Genomic DNA, 24,714 nt, shown 5'->3' with positions numbered 1-24,714 from the left:
CCACCTCCTCTTCCTTTTTAAGGACCCAGCTCTTGCCCAGAGTGATCATTTCCAATGTCAATGTCACAGTAGTCCTTTCTCTGCCCTAACTCACTCCCCTTTTTTGTGACAAGTTTCTTACCATAGACTGGGTTCATCTCCGTTTTCTCGGTGTATCATTGCCGTACTATCTTTATTGAAAAGCATTTAGAAGATCTGTTAGTAAGCTTGTCTCTAATCACTGACCGGTTTGTCAAGAATAATTCACAGGCTGGAATGATCTGTGTTTTGTCTAGGGACAAGCTCTCTAAGAAGTTAATAAATTAGCTGTCTTAATTGGGGTATGGGACCAAATTCAGTCCTCATTCTGACAGTCCTATCATTGTTACTAACGGTGTAGAGTGTCTTAAAATTATGAAAGGAAGAGATGTTAGAAAGAACTAAGGACAGAGAAAGAAACTGAAAGAAAGGAACGGGAGAAGAGATGGGCACAGCATAATAGATGCAGGGACAGGGACCTCAGACACACTGGTGGTAGAGAGGTGTTATCACTATATCCAAACCACAAAACCAACAAAACTGAAAGCAGGAGCTCCAAACCACAACCAAATTGTTTTATAATGTGCCTGTCCAGGAGGCAGACTAGTGGGTGGGAGGAAAAAGGAGCCATTGGTGAGTGAAGTTGACATTGGTACAAATAGGTGTTGGAACATTGTATCCTTGAAACTCAACTATGAATACCTTTGTAGATCACAATGCCTAAATTTAAAAAATAATTACTAAAAAAGCAAGGGGCAGAGTGAAAAGAACTCTTTTGAAAGAGGATCAGAGGGCATCGAGTTAGAACTCCAGGATCAATGGGAAAGACATGCAGGACCTGAGAAGGTCCACAGGAAGCATTATATCAGTATAGTGGATAAGGATGTTCTGCTGAGCAAAGCCCATGAGCTCCCCAAGCCATGACAGGAAGCTCTGAAATAGGACAGAGTGTAACTTTGGAAGGCCAGAGCTGTGAATGTCAAGTGAGACCAACCCTGACAGAAGAGGGGGGATTGGAATACTGAGTCACTCAGGAAAATGAACATGAACCATATAATGAAATATTAGCAGCTTACCCATTTTGGGGGAGAGAAATCATAAAAGTGACATTTTTCTCTGTATGTTTTGATCCTAAATCCTTCTTTGCTGGCTCTGTTGAAATCTTTTCTATTTTTACCAGTAACACTTTATTTCATTCTTCAGACTAGCATGAAATCATGAGACCACCTCTTTCTTTTTGTTATTCAAAGTATAGAAGTCATCTCTGACCCTGCTGTGTGAGATGAGGGGTTATAACATGCTACATATTTAACCAAACATAAATGAGGGAAAATGGCACTTTTAAAAACCTTTTCAAAGACTTCTGAGCATCAAATGGTGCTATTAAAAAAAACACTCCAAACCCATATTTCAGTGATTCAATTAAATGTCAATGACTTAGAAACATATGGATTTCTTTGCCCTTAAATCACCCATGTAGAGAAAATAATGTTTCACAAAAATGAACATAGCTTATTATTGATTTCATAACATTTGAAGAGTGGCATAAAGAGGTGCTGCTTGTCCAAGCATAGTCAAATCCGCATTTGCTTTGTGATCAAACGTGATGTGCAGTTTAGAACAAACAAATTGAAGTAAATTTAAAGGAGACCTTTGGGACCTCACACAGTGCTGGTATTGCAAGATGCCCAAGATCTTGCTCTCAGATCTCTTGGTTGGCTCCCTCTGTCAGTCTTCCCCTGGAACTAGAACTAGAGGGATTGGTTTTTGATGGGGAAATTGGCTCAATGTAACTTCTGTGGTGGCTCTTTTGGAGTGTGTCTCTAGTCACAATCATCTCCCACTTCAGTGAGGGCTATCTCCTTAACCTTGGAAGCCATCTTGCTGTGAGTGCTCCTTACTCCCTGTGCTTCTTACATAAAAACTCAGTTCTATGCAAGTTTTGACAGTGTCTGGAACACTGAAAACAGCAGGTATGTAGGGACAGACTGGAAGGTAATACTGCAGTTCAAAAGAGATAACTTCCTGTGTCCCTGAAAATCTTCATTTTTTTTTTTTTACTCCCGAGTCAGTGATTAGGCTGAAAGCACTACAATGGTGGAGAGACTACTCCACAAAAGAGAAAAAAGTATTTTAAAACAGATAAATAACTGTGTCCACATTATACAAAGAACTTTCACAATGCAACAATAAAAAAGAGAATCAAAGGGGAATGGCTTAAATTTCTTCAGAGAAGTATAATACAAGAAATGACCAATAATCTCATGAAATCTTTTTTTCAATGTGGATACAGACTTACAATGACATATCAATCTAGATCTAATAAAATGGCTTCTTAGTAAAAATATGGATAATAGTTTTTGGTGAGGCTGCGGAAGAAATGTAATTCTTATATACTGCTAATAGCAAAAAAAATGTAGCTGCTCTAGAAAAGTTTGACAGTTTCTAAAACTATTAAACATGGAGTCATCATCTGACTTAAATTTTGTTATTCTCTACTCAAGAGAAATGAAAATATGTCCATGCAAAAATTCATGCTTGAATCTTCATAGTAGAAATATTCTAAGATAATAAAGATTAGAAACAACTCAGACTACCATTTATCATTAGTAAAATAGAATATATCTATACAATGATTTATTCAACCCTATAAAATTAATAAAAAGACAACTTGGATGAATCATAAAAATTGTGTACTACATCAAAGATCTTTGGACAAAAATTATTTATTTTGTTTGTATTGCCATTTCTTCGCTATTCAAAGGTAAAGTTGGTGATCTAAAGCCCATAAAGCAGAATGATGTGACAATAATGCAATCTGGTGCCCCATCCGATGGTGCAACTTTCTTCATTGTGGACCTGAAGTCAAGAGTACAATTCCTAGTGCTGTTCACATGCACTGAGTCTAGTCCTACAGCCTGGAGTGAGCCCTGATGCCACATTGCAACTACATATGTCAAGCACTGCAACTCAGGTGCAACTGAAATATTAAGGATTAATTAATATTATGATTAATATTAATTAATTGGTATTAATTAATATTATGATTCCTAGTGAGCACTGTGTGAGAGCAATCACTCTGAGCACCACAACTCAGTGTGGTCTCTATAAGCACAAAATCCAAGCATCAGAGCTAACCTCTCCTCCTCTATGAAGACCATAGGCAAATGTGCAAACATCACAACCAACGGTGTTACCCTCATCACTGCAACTACTATCACAGAGAAATGGAAGATCAAAGAATAAAATAAATAACTACAATCACCTTTATACTTCTACATGTAAAAGGTGGCTATAAACATTTGTTAATGGCTAGGTAGTTTACATTATGATCTTATAAGTCAGGCAAGGAAGTACTTTTATGATCAAGGCAAAATTTTATAAGAGAATGATGACTAAACAGTGCCTGATCATTTCTTTCTCAACTGGATAATCAGAAATCCTGATAAACTTTATTCAGTGAGGTTTTTATTACCTAGGACTTTTTTCTAATAATATCTTAGCACCATGATTACAAAATGGTTTATAGTTGGGTTTCAGTCATAAAAAAGAACACTCCCCTTTTTCACCAGTATAACCTTCCCACCACCAATGCCCCCAACATCCTCCTCCCCCACGCCCTGTCTATATTTGAGACAGGCATTCTATTTCTCTCACTCACTACCTTTGTCATGATATTGGATTTTTCAAATGGAGAAAACTGAAATGTAATATTTGAGATATCTGAAGCTTCTAGTTTTAACCTTTCTAGCAATTTAAATATTGGGAGATTGGGCCACACTTGGCAGTCCTCATGGCTTAATCGATGGTCTGTAGTCAGGGATCATTTCCAATGAGACCGTAAAGGGTGTAGTGATAAAACCTAGTCACCTATGTACAAGGCAAGAACCTTAAAGATAGTGCACTTGTAAGACTTCTCCACCCCCTAAAATTTTAAATAGGCAATGCCGTCCTTTCCCTGCCCCCTTATATTATGCTTCTTTTAGTGTCTTCTGGACAGGATTAGTTCTCACCATCTGCAGCTATGTGCTTCGAGGCTTTTGCTCTGTTATTGGCATTCTCTTGGGTTTCTATTGACACTGAATTCTATATGGCTCCAGAGAAGTGGGAAATGCTTGATTTTTCAAATTTTTGTTAGTTACATTAACAATTAACATTGTTGGGGCCGCAGCAGGGCATTTGCCTTGCATGCAGCCAACCCAGGATGGGTCTGGGTTTAGTCTCCAATATCACATCTGGTCCTCTGAGCCTGCCAGGAGCGATTACTGAGTGCAGAGCTAGGAGTAATTCATCAGCACTGCTAGATGTGGCCCACCCCCCAAAAAGTAACATGTTATATTGTATTATTTTGACATTCATTTTAAAGGCTAATCATTTCTTTTTTTTTTTTTTTTTTTTGTTTTTTGGGCCACACCCGGCAGTGCTCAGGAGTTACTCCTGGCTGTCTGCTCAGAAATAGCTCCTGGCAGGTACAGGGGACCATATGGGACACCGGGATTCGAACCAACCACCTTTGGTCCTGGATTGGCTGCTTGCAAGGCAAACACCGCTGTGCTATCTCTCTGGGCCCAAGGCTGATCATTTCAATAGGACTTCAGATTGCCTTTTTTCTATTTATATATATTTTCCACAATGAGTTTCTTAATAGTGGCTTTTTAAGCATTGTTTTTATTAATCATTGCACCTGGCTCAGAGCACACTGTATAGTTAGTATTCAGTGACACATAGGTATGGACTGGAGGGAATATTCAGGAAATACCTGTGTGCAATGAGTTCAGATATTGGCAGAGTTACAAACCTAGAGGAAGATGTGGTAACAGTTCTTTCTCTTCTCTACCTCTCCAGGAGACTTCCGACCCATCATTTATGAACTAACCTATCACCTCCTAAGACACTTCCTTTATTGGTCATGTATGTAAAGACTCCCCAGATCTCATTCAGGAGACAGGTATTGCCCTGTGTGCTGGGACATCAATGCTACAGCATCACTTGATATACTTCCTAGGCCTGGCCTCCACACACAAGTACTTGTCCACTGGGATAGGTTCACATACAGAGATATAGGTGGGACTCCAAGGAGCAGAATCACTTCCAAACCACTGAGAGGAGCCTCTTTATTTGATTTGATTTGATTTGGTTTGATTTGATTAGATGGTGGTGCCATTAACTGGACCTGAAGTCTCATGCCTGCAGGATCAATGTTCTGCTCAGACCCACCCCCAGGCCTGGAAGAGCTATTTTAGATCCAGAGCTTTGCGTGTGGTCAGGCAAAACCCGATTTGTGGCCGTAATAGACCACTTTCACCTTCTGACAGTTCCTGCTGTTTTCTAACTTAACAGCACTTCCCAGGATGCTTTCCTCCCTTCCTAAGGAATCAAGTTCAACAGGAAGACATCAGTGTGGCCAGCAACAGCCCCTGACTCTGTGAATGGTCAATGCTCATGAGACCTTGATGAATTTTTTTCTTGCACTGACTTTTTTCTTAGGCTCAAGTGGGTGAAGGATTTAGCCAGAAACTGTGAGTTGGTGGAAAAAAAGAATGCTAAATGACTAAGCCTAATTATCAATAGGTTTGAGTTCTTACAATAATAGACTTTGAGTTTGAGATAGAGTTTGAGATGTTTTCAAGTTCCTGCTACTTCTCACCAAGAGGTGAGGCCCTATCCTCTAAATTGAGACTGATTGGAAGATTCCATGATTGCTTAGCCCCAAAGAAGATGGCAAAAGAAATAAGGAGACAACTTCTGGGCCCAAATATGAAAACTTTGGTAGCTCCTGTTCCTGACATGCAAAGCTCAGTTCCAGTGTCAGGATCTGTGTCTGATATCCCTATGCTGTCCTTATAGACATCCTACCACCACGAGACTGTGGAGAAGTCACATTAAAAACTCTGTTAAACATTTTCAGCTGAGTCAACTTTTGGTCATTTCTTTAAAGAAACCAAACACATAAGTGAAACTATAGTTATGTTGAATCATTGCGTGCCCTTCAATCTATCATCCTAATACCACACATGGCCCTCAATCAGTGGTACGTAGATCAGAAGACTCACTAGCCTGAATCTGAAAATAAAACATGATATAAAAATAATTATTTTAAAATATATTAATGAAGTAGTAGATAACCAGGAAAAAGTCTTCTTAGAATACCCCCAATCCTTTCTTTTAACTCTATGGAGTATTGAAAAGGGGATACTGAAGGGATTGTTTATCTCCACCCACTTTAGAGAGGTGTATATATATTTAAGTATCTCAAGTTAAACAACTTGTGAAAATAAAATAAATAAAATAAAAATACTTTATGTGAGATCATCCTAAAAATAGAACTGACTTTTTTTAGGGCTGGAGAGAAAGTTCAGTGATAGGACTCTTGCCTTGCACATGCACATTCCTGGCACATTCCTGTTCCTCTGGGCCCTTCCAGGATTGATCCCTAAGTGCAGATACAGGAGTAAACCCTGAGCACCCCTGGGCATGGCCCCAAACATAAAATAAAACAAAAAGAACTCATAAAAAGTTTTTTCTCAAATGATAGACCTTTGGTGTTGTATTTCAGGAAAACAAAGTGGTGGTGACTAGTTTGAAATGGAACCAAATAATATGCGATGATGTGAGACCTGTACTGCTAGGCCTGGGAGAGAGTCAGAGCCAACAAGGACTCTAAGTTTTCATCTAAAAGAAGACTTTGCAAGAGAAGAGAGTTATCTTACATATCTTGTATCATTTTTGTAAATAACAGGGCCAATTTAGATGTTTGCTGTGCTCACTAGAAATAATCTGGCAACCTAAGTGTCAGAAGTATAACCATACCTACCAGCCAGGTTTTTCCACTTGTAAACCAGAATCACTAGGACTAACTGTTGTAGTTCTTTTTCTGCCTGCTATGGCCAAGACTTTGTTTTTAGATCTGCCTACTGAATTATTTCTTCTTAGAGTTCTGTGTGTCCTTGACTCCATTGATTGATCCCCTGCAACAGTCATCACTGTTCTAGGTACAATAGGAATATAAAACATCTTACTCTACTTTTACTGATCCCATGAGCAACAACAACCAACCAGCCATAAAACCAGATAAACCAATCCCTCCTAAAGATCACACAAATCTGTAGAACTAAAATGTTTAAATACAAGTTAAGTAAGGGGCCAAAAGATGTACCTTAGTCAATGTCTGACATTGCCTAGTAGCTGTTCTATTATTTCCAATTGAGAGCTTCTGCGAGAAGACAGAAACTAGATATGACCAAACATTTATAGTCCGAATCTCAATTCTCACAGCATCCCTGTGAAGTGACTGCTATGAAGCTTGTTCCTTCAACTAATCATGGAGGCAGGGAAGTGTCACTCCACTGAGGGGGGCAGTAAATAATAAAGCAGATAGTGAGGGGCACTGTTGTAGTCAGTCTGGTGAATGGCAAAATCCATCTTTTGCTCCATCATTGGTGTCCTGAAGGGGTGGAAGCATTTTTAGTATCCAAGAGAAAAAAATTTTAATCATCAGTAAAGTAGAATATTGTTATGACTACTTCAAGTTAAGAACCATCACACCTAACTGCCTATGACAGTACACAAACAGATGAATAGTTTTTCTCCCTCTATGAGGTTATTGGTGTTATATTGTAGTCTTCTATGTCAAGAAATCAGTGATCTACTACTCAGTAAAGTATCAACCTTTTGGCATGCTTTTTGTCCTTATAAAGTACACAAAGTATTTACATACCCAAACAGGTACGACCTTGGGAGTTTCTGCTGTTAGAGAGGTCATCTGAGACTGAAGAGGTCACGGTGTGAGGGAGCAGGAGAAAGAGTAGCGAAACTGCCCCCACAAATTTCCAGCAGGACTTCATGCTGCAATCCCAGATGGGCAATAGAAGTTTCTGAGTAAGAGAAACTGAAATTGAGGCTGCAAAAACAATTCATTTTTTCCTTTATCATTACACACACACCCACACCCCATGCGCACATGCAGTGAGGGGACAAACAGACACCCCCCAAACACACATGCACTGACTCACTCACTCACACACATGTGCATTTCCATACCTGTGACTATGGCAGAATCCTAAAACAGCCACTGCATGGGCCTGGGAGAGCCAAAGGATCCCCTGAGCTGAAACTGCAGGAGTACAACTTCCGACTGTAGCTGAGGCCATATGTCCTTCTGCATGAGCAGCTGCATAGCAGAGGCCTATGACTTCAGGAAACATGCTGGCCGGAATTGCCCAGTGGGTTTGGTTAGGAGGCACTTCCTTTTCAGTTCTTACACAACAAAATTGAACTCAAACTAAAAACCAAAGTGAAAAAAAAAAAACTCGAAATCACAAACACAAACCCTTCATCTACTGACCTTCAGCATTCACATAGTCTAGAAATTGTGCATCATATTCACACAGCTGTTTTACTCTTTTTGCTTACATGGCAAGGTTGGGTAGTGTGCTTGGTTGTTAAAGATTGTTTTGGTAGGACCCGGAGAGATAGCACAGTGGCGTTTGCCTTGCAAGCAGCCGATCCAGGACCAAAGGTGGTTGGTTCGAATCCCGGTGTCCCATATGGTCCCCTGTGCCTGCCAGGAGCTATTTCTGAGCAGACAGCCAGGAGTAACCCCTGAGCACCTCCGGGTGTGACCCAAAAATAAACAAACAAACAAAAAGATTGTTTTGGTAAAGGTAGAATAGTCTTTATATGGTGAACAATGTAGGTAACAAGGGCTCAGCTGAGTTACCAAGTCTTCTCTCTAACAAGAAAGATGTTTAAAGTTCAGATTTGCTTGGTTGTGAGTGTCTTTTCTTTAGAATTTCTAAATTTCCTTTTCCTCCTGATGGAGGATAGGCTTGTTTCTTAGAGAATTAGTTTCTGTTTTGAAGTTTATACCTAGATAGTTTTTTTTTTCTAATGGGGTTTGGGGAATAACAATCAAATCATCAATCAGAATAATATTGGGGTCTAAATGCTTTGTTCTAAACCTAGATATTGCCCAGTCCAGGCCATTCCATGAGATAAGGAGTGGGCCTCAGGATCCCATCTAGATCAACCTGGGAGAATGGGAGAAAGAGGGTTGCTATTGACTTCCTTTAAGCTCAGAGCTAAGATCTCTATAAACTTTCCTCCTCCTCGGGTCCCTCTTTTGATTTCCTCCTGCCTGCACCTTTACTTGTTATATTTCAAGTAATAAACAGAGGTCATTTTTTTAGGTGATAAAAACTCAATGCTCATAGTTTGAAGGTTTCAGTGTAAGCATTAGTTTATGACATGCCCATTTGTCAAATAGCTGAAACTGTATTGGGATATCACACACCAATAGGTTTTTCTCCTCAAGAGTCAGTGTAGACTGGGCCAACCAATGGCATGACTATCACTATGAGAATGTCGCTTCCTTTGAGGTTTTCAAGGTCCTAATCATGTGATCAAAAGATGCACCAGAAATGTGTGTGTGCATATGTGTGCACACCATGCCTAGTGGGAGAGCAGGAACTAGAAAGTTTCATTAACTTCCTGGAGTAGGCACAACATCAGAGGTATTAAAAGTATTGGCTGAAGAGATAAGAAGACCCACATTTAAATGTCTTATCTGTGGTTTTCCTCTGAATGAAGCCTTGTAACACGGGTTTCCTCATTTGTCTGAGGAAATAATTTTATTTGTCTCTTGGGGTTGCTGGAAGAACTGAAATAGATGATATATGAAGATGATGAGACAGTGAACGTGACGAAAGGGGAACTCATAGTAACTGAAAGTTCTATCAGCTATGTTCTTTGGGAAACTGATTGACCTCTGGGCCTCAGTTTACTTAACTATGAAGTAAGATATAAAGTTTTGACATTAACAACAATTTATTACTAAAGAGACAAATGGAAAACAACAGTGTTAGATAAATCTAGTGTAAACAATAATGTGAACGTAGCCTTTTATTGATAATAAATATAAAAATTAAATAGATAATAACTAGGGGCTGGCGAGGTGGCGCTAGAGGTAAGGTGTCTGCCTTGCGAGCGCTAGCCAAGGAAGGACCGCAGTTCGATCCCCCGGCGTCCCATAGGGTCTCCCCAAGCCAGGGGCAATTTCTGAGCACTTAGCCAGGAGTAACCCCTGAGCATCAAGCAAACAAACAAACAAACAAACAAACAAAATTAAAAAGATAAATAAATAACTAAATGTTAAAATATATAAATATCAAATAAATATAAATACTAAAATAACATTCTAGTAATATTTTATTTGTTTGCTTTGTATATTTCCCCAGAAATTTAAATTCTCCAAATACTCTCTAAGGCACTTCAGCTGATGGGAGGGACACTTGTTTGATCACAGGGAACCCTTTTATCTGCCAGGAACGATACTGCAGCTTCTACTAGGAATTGACATCCTGCAGTAAATAAGCCAAGGACCTCCTTACACATTACTGGATCCCTTCTTACACATGGCTTGCTTCCTTCCACAAGAACTGTGTTTCAACACTTGTTTCCACCTCTCACAAGTCCCACTTGTAGTTACTTGTAAGTTCTTGAAGTTCTTGGTAGTATATAGAGAAGCATTTGCACCATATGTGACTATGTTCTGACATTTTAATTCAATGTTCAATCTATGTAACATCTAATCGAAGAGGTTTGCTTTGTACAAGCTGCCTTCTAATGAGGATGAATTCTATTGTGTTAAGGGTTCAGAGTTGAAGGGTGAGACCACACAATTTAAAAAAGCAAAGCAAAGCTTTATTTCCATCTCCCAGCATGTCCCAACCTGACCAGCCAGTGTCACCTTTTGCAGAAGGCAATCCCTCACCCCCAGGGCTATAAGCAAGTTTATATAGGATTTTGCACAAAAGTCTACTTCAATCTGTTATCCTTGAAACTGATTGGCTAATGCCTAGGGAACTTTCCACAGTTCGGCCATCTTAGCCCTAACAAGATATTTGCTATGACCATGTGTCCTGGAGCAATGTTGATGATTTCTACTGGCCTTGAGAGCCATTAGTTTCTCTCTCACTGTCCATGTGAGAGACAGTGAGATTTTTGCAAATGAAAACAACCTAGAATCAGGAAATGGAACTCTTAACACTGGGTGACAAAATGAAGTCCCTTTTGCTCTAGACTCCACATTTGAGCTCAACATCTTTTATGTACTGAACAAAACAGAGTTTCTGTGGTAAATGGCTTTTTCTTTATAATTGAGGGGAAAAAAATGGGCTCTACCCAGAAGGAGGAGTGTAGGAGCACAGAAAGTAGATTGAAGGGAGAACCCAGAGAAATGAAAACTGAGGATTTTTTCTTTGTTTGTTTGGGCAAAAAAGGAGAGAGAGAGAGAGAGAGAGAGAGAGAGAGAGAGAGAGAGAGAGAGAGAGAGAGAGAGAGAGAGAGAGAGAGGAGAGACTAGAAGGTTGAATGACTAAAACATTTGAGTTGTTGAGAAGATCATATCTTATTTTGTAAACTGTGAGAATTGATATTTTGCCTGGATGTTGAAAGTATTTCTGAGTACACCAATGAGGAGACTGAGATTCATATTCAGCTCAGAACAGGGTAGAGAATGTACAAGTAGACAAGAGAGAGAGGCAGGGTGATAAGAGCCAGGAACTTCCATGACCAGAATTCTGAGTGTGGAAATAGCTTTAGATACTCATAAGTATAGTAATGTTTTTCCATTTTCTGGACTGCTGTGCTAAATATTAAGAGGATAGAGACATGAACCCACATTTCAGCTAGTTTTTCAAAGTATACAATTTGTTTTTGAGAGAAAGAGGAAAGAGAAGAGAGAGGAGATAAGAGAGAAAGGAGAGGAGAGAGAGGAAAGGAGAGAAAAGAAGAGATAGAGGAAAGAAAAGAGAGAGGAGAGAGGTGAGAGGAGAGGACAGAGGTGAGAGGAGAGGAGAGGAGAGGAGAGGAGAGGAGAGGAGAGGAGAGGAGAGGAGAGGAGAGGAGAGAGAGATAGAGAGAGAGCCTTTGATCAGAGGAGAGAAATCCAAAGTATAGAATTATGCTTGGTTGCATATAACAGAATAAAATAAAATAAACACAACTCAAATCAGCTTATGATCATGCATTATTCTTTCATTTTGGGGACAGAGGCTGCCCTTATCAGTGCTCAGGGCTTACACCTGGCTCTGCACTCAGGGATCATTCTTGGATATCCTCCAGGGACCATGTGGAAGATCTGGACTAAAACTTGGGTCAAGACAAAACAGTAAGATAAAGATTCCAAACTAATCTCTGAAACCAGTGCTGTGGAATCTGATCACAATATTGCAACTAAGACAGAGCCAAGAGTTGGGACTAGAGAGACCATCTCAGGGTTTTAGACAGAAAGGAAGAAGTGAAAGTTCTGTGTCATCAGTGGGAAAGTCTAAAGTCCTGAAATTTCCTTCCAGTTTAGATAACAATATAATAAGCAATGTTTCCTCCCTGGACCTCTCCAGAGTAGCTCAATTGCTGTTCACTACTAATGCTGCTTCAATTGACATAATTGATGGGTAGAACCCCCTCAACAGAAGAATTAATAAGATGGGAGCCATGATATAGCTCATGGCCTTATATTAGTAAAGGAGACACCAGACCTGAGTTTAAATCTCTAACCCACATACCCACTCTATGACCCAGCACCACCAGGATAGCCCAAAGGTCCCTGAACACCATAGTATGGAGTCTCAAAGCACTGCTGGAATTGTTCTGTGGTCCCTAGAAACATAAGGTCCAGCAGATCCACATCATGGGGCTCAAGCTTTGAATCTACAGTGATAAGAAAAGACCACAAGGTATTAAAATTCATAAAATTGTGTCTTAAATGCTTAAGCTTTGGGAATGTTCTGCATAATAGCAAGTCATCAGAACAGCTTGTGAGATCAAAGTGTGTAGCTGGCCTTTAGGTTCACCTGGGTTAGGTTTTGACAATCAGTCCCCTCCATTTCTGGCAGTGTGTCCTCAGAAGCTTCAAAGTTCTTCATTTTGGCTCCAACCAATCCAATGTGCTGAACTTTTCAGTGTCTTGAGGTAGCCACTGCGTGTCCCAAAGGAGAATTCACCCAAACTACTAAGACAACAGGGTTATTTACACAAGGCGTTCAGGACAAACACTTCGGAGCTGGGAGCAAAGACCACCTATGAAGGCTCCTGGCTTTTAGGCCTCAGGATCATGCTTCTACAGCCAGTTTGGAAAGAAGATTGTTATTGAAGTGGGGCAGGGGAACATAGAGGTTTTCTGTGAAGACTTCCTTAACCCCTTGCAACTGGAGTGGGGTTTAATTGCAGGAACCTTTGTTAACATTTCTGCATGGGGCTTTGGGATAGGACAGGGAGGGCACAGTGGCTGTGTTGTCAGGAAATATTTGTTTAGTCCAGAGGAAGTGGTGGTACTAAAGGTGGTAAAGTTTTAGGTATGAAATCCTATCAAAGATAGTACTGTAAACCACAGTCCAAATATTATATGTATATGTAAAAAGTGTCCCCCTTAAAGGCAGATTGGTAGGTAGGAAGGAAGTGAGGGCTGATTAGTAGATGGAACTGGGCACAGTGAAGGGATGAGCATTAAAATAATATATTCCTGAAACTCCACAAAGAATAACTTTGTCATAATTTTGCTATTTTATGGGGACTAAGACATTTTTAAAAATTTGCTGCTGTGAGCTGAGCCTCATGAACATATAAGTTACTCTCCAGCACTGAGAGACTGATCCAGCACCCCCCAGAAAATGAGAAAGTACCATACTTTGCCTTAATATTCTTTTCCACAGACTTCAAGGAAGCTATGGTTTATATTTAAAGACAGTAAAACACGGAGAACAGGAGCCAGAGAGAGAGTGCAAATTTCCCATCTGTACCATCTATACTATTTGAGGTGTTACTTCAAAACAAAAATAGTAAAATATCATCACAAACAGAGCTTTACAACAACTGAGGCCTACTGGGGTGAAAGCGACTTGTCAGAAATATTAGATCTGAATGAAATTTTCGTTATTAATTTCAAATCCTCAATGACTTCTTCTGCCCATATCCATTTAAAGACTTGTTTCCCCAGTTGTGTTCTCAGGGTCCCTAAGTTTTATTGTTTTAGTTTATTAAATAAATGTTCCACATTGGGATTTAAAAGTTAATTCACTTATATGTTTCAAGTAATTACTAAAATGGAATCAAATATAAAAATATTAACAGGATGCAAACAATTTATTTCAATTTACATCCTTTTTCAATTGACCTTGAAAAAAAATACTTTCATGTCATGTTTGCTACAGCAATGATTCCTTCTGTTTTCCTTCTTTGTATTTAGGCACCAATTACAAAGGCAAGGATAGATGCTCTTCCTTCCTTCCTCCCTCCCTCCCGCCCTCCCTCCCCCCTTTCCCTCCCTCCCTCCCTTTCTTCCTACCTTCCTTCCTTCCTTCCTTCCTTCCTTCCTTCCTTCCTTCCTTCCTTCCTTCCTTCCTTCCTTCCTTCCTTCCTTCCTTCCACAGGTCTGGCTTTTCCTAACATCTTTTTTTTTAAATATCTTTATTTAAACCCTTGATTACAAATATGATTGTAGTTGGGTTTCAGTCATATAAAGAATATCCACCTTCACCAGTGCAACCAATGTCCCAAATCTCCCTCTTCCCCACCCCCTTGCCTGTATTTGATACAGGCTTTCTATTTCCCTCATTCATTCACATTGTTATGATAGTTGTCCTTATAGTAATTTCTCTAACTGCACTCACCACACTTTGTGGTGAGCTTCATATTGTGAGCTGGACCTTCCAGCCCTCATCTCTTTTGTCTCTGAGAATTATTGCAAAAATGTCTTTTACTTTTCTTAAAACCCATAGATGAGTGAGACTATTCTGTGTCTATCTCTCTCCCTCTGACTTATTTTACTCAGCATAATAGATTCCATGTACATCCATGTATAGGAAAATTTCATGACTTCATCTTTCCTGACAGCTGCAAAAAATTCCATTGTGTATATGTACCACGGTTTCTTTAGACATTTATCTGTTGAAGGGCATCTTGATTGTTTCCAGAGTCTGGCTATTGTAAATAGCGCTGCAATGAAAATAGGTGTGAGGAAGGGATATTTAAATTGTATTTTTGTGTTCCTAGGGTATATCCCTAGAAGTGTTTACCTAACATCTTGAAGAAAGCACAAAACACAATTATTTTGCTGAGTTACTCTTGCTTGGTGGCAATAGTCATTCACTTATAATCTATCAAATACTCACTTCAAGTCTATCAAACTTTCTTTTTGGTCCCTTTCTTGAAAAAACAAAACATCAGCCCTGATCTTTATCTACTCTGTTCCAGAGCAGAAAGTTATGTGTCTCATGACTACCACATTTTTAGAGGCCTGAGGTTGGGCCTACTATGTCTAGGACGGTCTGTGCTCTGGGATAAGCCCTTGTGTCACAAGTCTATTAACTCAGTGTACAAGCTGACACTGCTTCATTTGCCTGAAAAATTCTCCAGAAAAAATTCCCACCTGATGCTATCACCTGATGCTGTCACCTGATGCTGACTCCAGTGATTGTGCCTTTTGTGTGTAGCTAGGAGAAGGCTTCGTTCCTCACCTCACAGATGGCTGTGCAAGTCTCACTGGCCTGATCTCTCAAACACTGCTGCTGCTTACAGGCTTCCTGAAGCTTAGTGATGTTCTGCTTCCAGGGCTGAAACTCCTGGATCATTGATGTCTATCTGATGTCTTTTCTGAGTCTTCTGAGCCTTGAACTTTGGGTTCATTTCTGTTCCAACGTTGTTGGGAGTGTTGGGGGTGACCTCAGCTTTGTTTATTTGAGTCTCGCAATTTTTTTTGAAAATTGAAGATAAATTTATTTGTATTTTTGGGGTTTACCTAATCAAGTGGTACCTAAAATCACAGTATGCTCTAAGATTCTATTGCTTTAAAATGTAGATTTTAGAGACTAGAGTGGGTAGGATGTTTTCCTTATAGACAGATAACTAGTTTCTTTCTTTTTTATTAGTGTTTTTTATTTTGACCAAAGTGGATTACAAATCATTCACAGTAGCATTTTATGTACACAGTGACATTGAATCAGGGGCATTCCCACCACCAATCTTGTTCTCCATCCACCCCTGTTCCCAGCATGCATATCGCCCCTCCTTTGCCCCCCAGGCTGCTAGTATAAGTGGTCCTTTCTGTGTCTAGCTTGTTGTAGATTGGGGATTAATTCTGTTGTAGTTGGCTTTGGGTTTGGTGTTTATGTCGATCATTTTTTATTTCTACTCAATGTTTATATGACTGCTTTGTCTTGGTGCCCTTCATTATTTCTTCTCCAATTTGTGAGGCAGAACAAGATGGTTCAATTATGTGGTTCTGTTTGAAGGTAAGGAAAAAAAAAAGAAAAGAAGGGGGGGATTCAAACAAGCAAAAAAAACTGGAGGAGTCCTTCTAGAGACTCTAAAAAGCAATTTTTGCCTTTTGTTTATACCTGGTGGTGCTCTTGAATTACTCCTGGTGGGACTTAGGGAATCATATGAGGTGTCAGGAATTAAGGTGCCCTACTATTTGTACTATCTCCAGCCAGATCTTGCAATTTTTTCTATCCTTATTGATATGCAAGGGTGCAAATTAGTTGGCTTTGTATTTGAGACACCTATGCCTTAGGATAGGAATCACTTTACCTTAAAAAATAAAAACAAACTGAATCTTCCCAACACTTTGCTCCACTCCCTTGATTTCTGCTTTCAGCTTTGTTATTTCCTTCTGTCTCTTTATTTTTGGTTCCTTTTGTTGGTCATTTTCTAATTTTATGAGCTGTGTCATTAAGTTATTCAGGTATGCCCCTTCTTCCTTCCTGATGTGTGCTTGTGAAGTATAAATTTTCCTCTCAGGACTGCTTTTGCTGTGTCCCATAGATTCTGGCAGTTTGTGTCTTTATTATCATTTGTTTCCAGGAAAGTTTTGATTTCCTCTTTGATTTCATCTTGGACCCACTGGTTGTTCAGTAGCAGGGCGTTTACTTTCCGATTGTTAGAGTTTTTCTTTTGTGTGGCTTTGTAGTTCTCATCTAATTTCAGAGCCTTGTGGTCAGCAAAGGTAGCCTGCAAAACTTCTATCCTCTTGATTTTATGGAGTTATGTTTTATGTGTCAGCATGTAGTCTATTCTGGAGAATGACCCATGTACATTGGAGAAGCATGTGTATCCAGGTTTTTGTGATGGAGTGTCCTATATATATCTACTAGTCCTTTTTCTTCCATTACTCTTTTCAGGGCTAGTATGTTTTTGTTGGGTTTCAGTCTGGTTGACCTATCAAGTGTTGATAGGGCTGTGTTGAGGTCTCCCACAATTATTGTGTTATTATTGATGTCTTCTTTCAGATTTGTCATTTACTGTATTAGATAATTTGGTGGTCTCTCTTTGGGTGCATATATGTTTAATAGCCTGATATCTTCTTGTTGCACATATCCCTTGATTAGTACATAGTTCCCATCTTTGTCCCTTACCACTTTTTTGAGTATAAAGTTGGTGTCATCAGATATTAATATGGCCACCCCAGCTTTTTTAAGGGTGTTGTTTACTTGGATCATTTCCTCCAGCCTTTAATTTAGAGTCTATGTTTGTTCTGACTATTCAGGTGTGTTTCTTGTAGGCAGCAGAAGGTTGGATTCATCTTTTTGACCCATTTTGCCACTCTGTGTCTTTTATTTGGTGAATTTAGTCCATTGACATTGAGGGAGATGATTGTCATAGGATTTAATGTCATCTTTGTAGATAAGTTTGCTGTGTTTGTTGGTCTCTCTTGTCTTAAAGTAGACCTTTCAGTTTTTTCTTTCTGGTTTATCATCTGTGAAGTTTCTGAGCTGTTGTTTATCCATGAAGCTATGCATCCTTCCTTCAAACCTGAACATGAATCGGGCCGGGTGCAGTATTCTTGGTGAGGCATTTATTTCATTCAGTCTTGTCATAATATCCCAACACTGTCTTCTGGCCTTGTGAGTTTCTTGTGACATGTCTGCTGTAAGTCTTAGGGATGCTCCTTTGTATGTATTTTCCCTTTTTGACCTTGCTGCTTTCAGTAGTCTATCTCTATCTGTGGAATTTGTCATTGTAACGAGGATGTGTCTTGGGGTGTTTTTCTTTGGGTCTCTTTTAGCTGCTACTGTTCTGGCATGCAGAATTTGATTGCATGTAGTCTTTAACTCTGGGGGTATCTCTTTGATGATGTCTTTGACAGTTGATTCTTCCTGGAGATCTCCTACCTAGGTCTCTGGGACTCCGATGTTTCTTATGTTATTTCTGTTGAGTTTATCAAAGACTTCTGTTTTCATCTGTTCGCATGCCTTGAGTACATTTTCCATTGCCTGTTCGTTTGTCTTAAGGTTCTTTTCCAATTTCTTCTGCTGTGTTGAGTTTTTCTGCATCTCATCTTTCAGTACTCTGATTCTCCCCTCAGCTGCTGTTACCCTGCTGGCGAGGCCATCCACTGAGGTTTTCAGTTGTTTTACCGTGTTTTTCAATTCTGTTATTTCAGGTTGTATTTTTCTGATTTCTGTCTTTGTGTTCTGTTCAGATCGATCTAAGCATTCTTTGAATTCTACAAGCATCTTCCATATTTCTATTTTAAGTTTCTTATCTGAGAGGTTAATCAAATGATTGGAATTTTTTAGGTCATCCGAGCTATCGTCTTCATTCTCTGTGCATGGTGTTTGCCTGTGAGGTTTCTCCATTGTCACGTTTGTAGTGTGGTTTTTCCTGTGTGTTGTGGTGGGGTTCATTGGTTAGAAAGAGTGCACAGTGGCTAAGTGAAGCGGAGCTGCCACGCTCTTCTGCTGCTTCTAGCTGACAGTTTTTTGCAGTGCGCTCCCTCGGCCTCTGAGGAGACCCTCAGTTATTCAAGAAACACAGACAGGCACAGGAGAGATTTCCCTTGAAGTCCTCAGAGTGATCAAAGGCACAGCAGGGCGGAGCCTCCGCAGGCCAGAGAGCGCTGCTTATTGGTTGACGACCCCCACAGCCAGACTTTACTCACTCACTCTCTGGGCAGCTTCAGAATACAGTTTTGGGGGGGTGTGCTCCCTAGGCCTCTGAGGAGACCTTTAGGTATTCAAGAAACACCATTTTATCATATTTTTAGTTAAATTTTTAGTTAAATTGTTTAAGCAGGAGCCAGTAGTAACCCCTGAACATCACCGGATGTGGCTCAACCCACCCTCCCCAATTTAAACAAGCAACTAAACTCACCAAAGATAGAACTTGCAAGGTAGTTAAAGCACAAACTAAAGTTATAGAGGAGCCAGGTCAAGAAGCACGGAATGAGGTCCAAAGTGGAAGTCAAGTGCTGTTTGGTGGGATGAATCAAAAGATGTTCCCAGTTCTTCTCTTTGGTGGTTTGCTTTGGGACACAGGGATTAAGGGGTCAGAATAGGATTCAGGATAAATGGAGATAGGAATCTCCTCTCACTTATTTGCTCCCCTTCCCCATTTTAAAAATATTTAGTAGAGAATTTTGGATGAAATGTTTACATTTCTTCGATCTGTAATTACTTATTAAAGCTTGTAAAGAAATAATATTTTAGTTCATATCCTTTAAGCCCATTGAACTCTTCCCCATCATAAGCAAATCCAGATAGACATAAGCGAGACTTCATTGATTACAGCGTTGGTTAATTGGCATTGGTTGCTTGTACTTTTTGTTTGGTTGTTTGTTTGTTTTTGGGGCCACACCCAGTGACTCTCAGGTGTTACTCCTTTCTATGTGCTCAGAATTCACTCCTGGCTTGGGGGACCATTTGGGATGTGGTTGAACCATGGTCCATCCTAGGCTAGCATGGGCAAGGAAGATGCTTTACTGCTTGCGTCACCATTCCGGCCCTAGTTGCTTGTACTTTTGTTGAACACTTTCAAAGCATAGCCCCTGCTAAGTAGTAACTGAGCTTGTCAATCAACTTGGAATGTTGTAAGGACCAACCAGGTTATCTAGAAAGGTAGGGATAAAACAGTGAATCCTAAGGACAACCAAGTCAATAATTAGAGTTAGGGAGTCTTCAAGAAGGGTTTTCAAATATCCAGAAAAAAATTAAAAATCACAGTTTCATTAGGGGAGTATTCACAATCACTGATGCTGAGTACTAGCATTCTGTTCTTTATATCTTTTTTTCTTTATACATCAACTCGGTTTTTGTTTTGTTTTGTTTTGTTTTTGCAGCCTAACTTTAATGGAAAACTTCCTGTAGGAGACAATATTGAGTCCACTTTTCATTCATTCTTGGAAGGTATAATTAGTGTTCTAAGAGAGATTTCAAAAAAAATGAATATTCCCCCAAAGAGGACTCTTGAAAAATTAGAAATATTTAATTAACTACTTTGTTTCTTACGCTGTAAAGTCTATTTTGTGAACTCATTTTTCATTAGATTTTTTTCTCCTCAGGGATGATATATGCAGAAATTCTTGAATTCTGAGGAAATACAGAATGCACCACTGATCAACCTTTGGTCTGGAATTAAACACCTAGAAGCAATGAGGATGGATGGTAGGCTAAAAAAGCTCTCTGCTAAAAGACCTGACAAAAACTGGAAGAAATTAAAATGAATTATTGAGGAAAAAGTCAGAAAGGCTAGTTTTTTAATGTTTCAGTTCAGTTTATTATGCTAATATGGGTTAGCTGTAATGGCAATAATGCAAGATCATTTATGAAATTAAAGAAATTTCTGACTTAATTTTTCTCAGGACTGTCTAAATACAGATGGGGAAAATTCTATTAGCAATTACAAAAATTATGGCTGGCCTAGACTGAACACTGTGAAGCCTAGAGAAGAAGGGACTCTATTTTGTCAAACCAATGCTAAGTTTCTATTTAAGGCTAACAAGGCTGTTTCCATTTAAGGGCTAATTTTCTATGCCAACAAAAATTACGCAGACCCCAAGGCCCTATAAACCACAATATTCCACCCTAAACGTTTAGCAATAAAAAAGCATGATGAAACACCCAAGACAACAACCAATCAACTTAAAGGTCAAAACTTCCACTTCTAGCCCTATTTAATCTGGTTTGTGGCCCCTAGGCAGGGTTGCCTGTGGGAGGTGGCCCTGGAGAGTCAGATTTGGGGCTTATTTGTTGATGTAATAAAGCTTTGCTTTGCTTTATTTCAACTGGATGGTCTCATCCTTTGACTCTAGACCCTAACAAACACCAATTATGGCCCAGGCATATTTCATTGATTAGCACCTGTAGTACATGATATGTATTGTATGTGTTGTGACAAGTCCTATCCTAAGAAGGGTAAAATGAAGTTTAGGAAAATAAAAATATTATTATTATTTAATATTTAAAATATTATTTACTCAGTGATAGCGAGATTTAATCAAATCACATCACAACTGTACATGTCTTATGTACATGCTTGTCAATGTTCCAAAAATGTTTTATTCTGAACCTTGCTACCTTTCATTTGTTTTCCTCTCATTCTGAACACCAGCAATCTCTGGGGAAAGTTTAAATCCTATATTTATAAGCGCATTGGGAGTCAAGTAAATGTGTCAATGTGTCTATTTATAGCTGCTTTGGCCCGTCTTCTCTGTGGATTATGAAAATATTTATGAATAATTTATGTCATGCTCTATGCTGACAAGTTGGCTATAGGATCTCTTTTAATTCTAGTCTCTGCAAAAAAAATTCTGTTTTCTAAAATAGCAAGAACGTATTGTTTGGAAGCTTTGAGAAGAAAATCAATGGTTTTCAGCTGTCTGAAACTCTTAATCATCTCCAAAATAACCTGTAATGTAGATAACACAAAAGATGGTCAAAATATAATTTACTCACAGCACAGGTGGGAAGGCTCTTATTATAATGGCAACATAGGGAGTTGAGCTCAAAGTATTTTTCTTATATCTTGCTATTGGATATGAGGACGCTGGAGAGACAGTATAGGAGTCTTGACAGGCTGTGAAAATCCCCCAGGCTTCCTGAGCACTGCATGGGAAATCTTTTTTCTTTTGGGGAGTGGGCATACCCTGTGATGCTCAGAGGTTACTCCTGGCTATGCACTCAGAAATCACTCCTGGCTTGGGGGACCATATGGGACACTGACTTGGGGGACCATATAGGACCCCAGGGATAGAACTGAGATCCATCCTAGGTCAACCACGTGCAAAGCAAATGCCTTACCGCTGCTTCACCACTCAGGCCCCATGCATGGGAGATGGTAGATCTTACTCCACTGATCTATACTGTATCTGACAAGTCTAATTTTTTCCGTTGTTAAAAGAACGTTCAGTAAATTACTTGGAATATTATTTGAGTTATGGTCTTGACAGGAAAATGCACCTGGGATAACCCTAATAGAAATAATAAGGACAAAATAATTATTGTTGGATGGAGGATAGGGAAGTCTAGTAGTGCTCACGATCTTCATGCTAACATGGTTACACCTGTAGTGTTTCACAAACCAAGACCCAAGTATCCTTATTGTTTTCTGAATAACTCAGAGTTTAGGTCATGCTGGGACTCAAGCTTAGTTCTTTAGGAATCATTGCTCTAAATGTTTCTCAACCTTTTTTTTCCACCTCAGCTACTTCTAACCTATGTAGTTTCTGTTCTAAAGGCTCCCTTGTCCTATCAGTTACCCCCATCTTTTGCCATACACCACTTGCACTTACTTTATTTTCATCTGTGGCCCCCTTAGAACATCTTGGGGATTAAAAGGGGGAATCATTGCCCCTGTTGAGAAACACTTATTTAGAGTAGTGTATCCCCAATTTACCCACAGATAAGAATGACCTTGTAAAGCCAGAGGGCTAGTACAGCAGGTAGAGTGCTTGTCTTGCACACAGACGGCAGGTTCTATGCCCAGTACACTTTATGGTCACCTGGTCCTGCCAGGAATGATTCCTGAGTGCAGAGTCAGAAAAAAGTCCTGAGAGCTTCTTGAGTATGACCCAAAACCAAAAAATAAATAAATAAATAAATAAGTTGCCTGGCAGTAGGAGTTAAATATTTATTTAAATATTTATTTAAATATTTAAATATTTATTTACTCTACCTCTCTCTAGAGTAAAAATTAATTACTACCTACCTAGAAGGTATATACTTTTACCAATCCATGAGATTTTTGGAATTACATCACAAAAAGATCTTCAGGATCTTTTAACACTGATCTTAGAAAACTAAAATTCTCTGGCTCACTCTGGCCACTGCCTCTTTTTCTGTCTTTGGTTGAAAACTTTACCTACTAAGACTAATTCTTCATTCACCACTCTGCACTTCCCTGTACCTCTCTCTCCAATTACCTGGCACCCATCTTTCTGCAGGAGTCTGTCCACTAAACAGTGTCTCTGTCTATACCAGGTTAAATAATTTTTCATGGGTTACAGAATCTTATGGCTGATATCTCTCCCTCATATCTCAATAGATCTCCTGCAGTGAACCCAGACTCATGTGTAATTCTGACTAAACTTTGATCACTTCATGCTAGCAGTTATGTATTCTTACTGCAACCCATATATCCTCTGTACAGGGCTATGGTGGTAGTAAGAAGTCATAGAATCCTAAATAACAGGCAGAGAAGAATATCAAGGGCATTTGAAGTCACTCATTAGTCCATACTGAGACTTCAAAAACAAGTCAGAAACAACAAAAGTTGGTAAGGAAGTAAAAGAGAAAAATGTGTACAATACCAAGACCATAAGTACCAACAGCATTGTAAACACATTTCTTTAACATATTTTAAAAAATAAAAGTGATGGCTGCTTTATCAACCCTGTGATGGAATTTAGGAAAATTCTGACATCAGTCAATTCTACAGAAAATGCACAAAGCACTGATCCCGCAGGAGTTCAGGCCCAGATGAGGGAAGTTCTTAGACCCCTGGTGTTCTTCTTGCAGGTCTCATCTGCACTCAGACTATGCTGAGTTTTGGTAATTAAAAGAAATATGCTAGTTTGTGACCAACATCTGAATGTCCATGCTGGAATTTTATATCTCAATGAAAAAAAGTAAAATAAACTTCCTTTTTGTCAATAACAGCAAATTTATTAAAAATTCTTGAGCTCTATATTATCCTCAAGGATAGCAAATTTTTGTATTTGACAATAAATGTGCCATCTCCTAGAGAAAGAAATAGGGAGTTTCTGCAGGATGCTCTGTCTCTATACAGATTATGGATATACACACACAAGAATGAATTCCAGGATAATATAATAAAACAAGGACCAGCTTTTGTTCTTAGAGTTTTACATTAACAATGTTCTAATACTCATTTGGTCATATGGCATTTCTCAGACATATAAGAGGTTAGAGGTTAGAATTAGGACTATGATATCAATATTTAAGATGAATATCAATAAAGCCTTGACTCAGATCAATGACTACCATGCCTGAGAAGAGTAAAGACATATCATATCCAGTGTCTAACACACATTTTTCCTACTCATAATAAAAAACTCCTTTATCTGAAAGTTAAATTGTAGTTGTTTCAGTTATTAAAAATAAAACACCCCACTTTATTAATGCAACATTCCCACCACCATTGACTCCTCTCTTTACCCTCCCACACTCACTGTCTGTCTTCAAGATGGCATTCTATCTCTCACCCTCATTACCATTGTCATGATAGTTGTCAGTGTAGTTATTTCTCTAACTGGACGAACCACTCTTTGTGGTAAGCTTTATATCATGGGCCAGTCCTTCCAGTCCTCCTCTCAATTGTCTCTGGGCATTATTACAATAATGCCTTTGTTTTTCTTAAAACCCATACATGAGAGAGACTTCTGTGTATATATCTCTCCCTCTC

At 39.2% G+C, this 24,714-nt stretch overlaps 1 protein-coding gene across 1 annotated transcript in view; it reads right to left on the bottom strand.

The window, feature by feature from the left end:
- The window catches only part of AOAH (acyloxyacyl hydrolase), a 280,216-nt gene extending 275,013 nt beyond the window's left edge, over positions 1–5,203 (bottom strand). Inside the window, exon 1 of the mRNA XM_049781733.1 lies at positions 5,047–5,203. Within this exon, the coding sequence (XP_049637690.1) occupies positions 5,047–5,203 (157 nt within the window). The remainder of the gene's footprint in view (positions 1–5,046) is intronic.
- Positions 5,204–24,714: the final 19,511 nt, after the last annotated feature.

Source organism: Suncus etruscus, chromosome 10 (genome assembly GCF_024139225.1).
Source record: "Suncus etruscus isolate mSunEtr1 chromosome 10, mSunEtr1.pri.cur, whole genome shotgun sequence".
NCBI lineage: Eukaryota > Metazoa > Chordata > Mammalia > Eulipotyphla > Soricidae > Suncus > Suncus etruscus.
The sequence above is the reverse complement of the archived record's forward strand: the minus strand, read 5'-3'. Positions and strand labels throughout refer to the sequence as shown.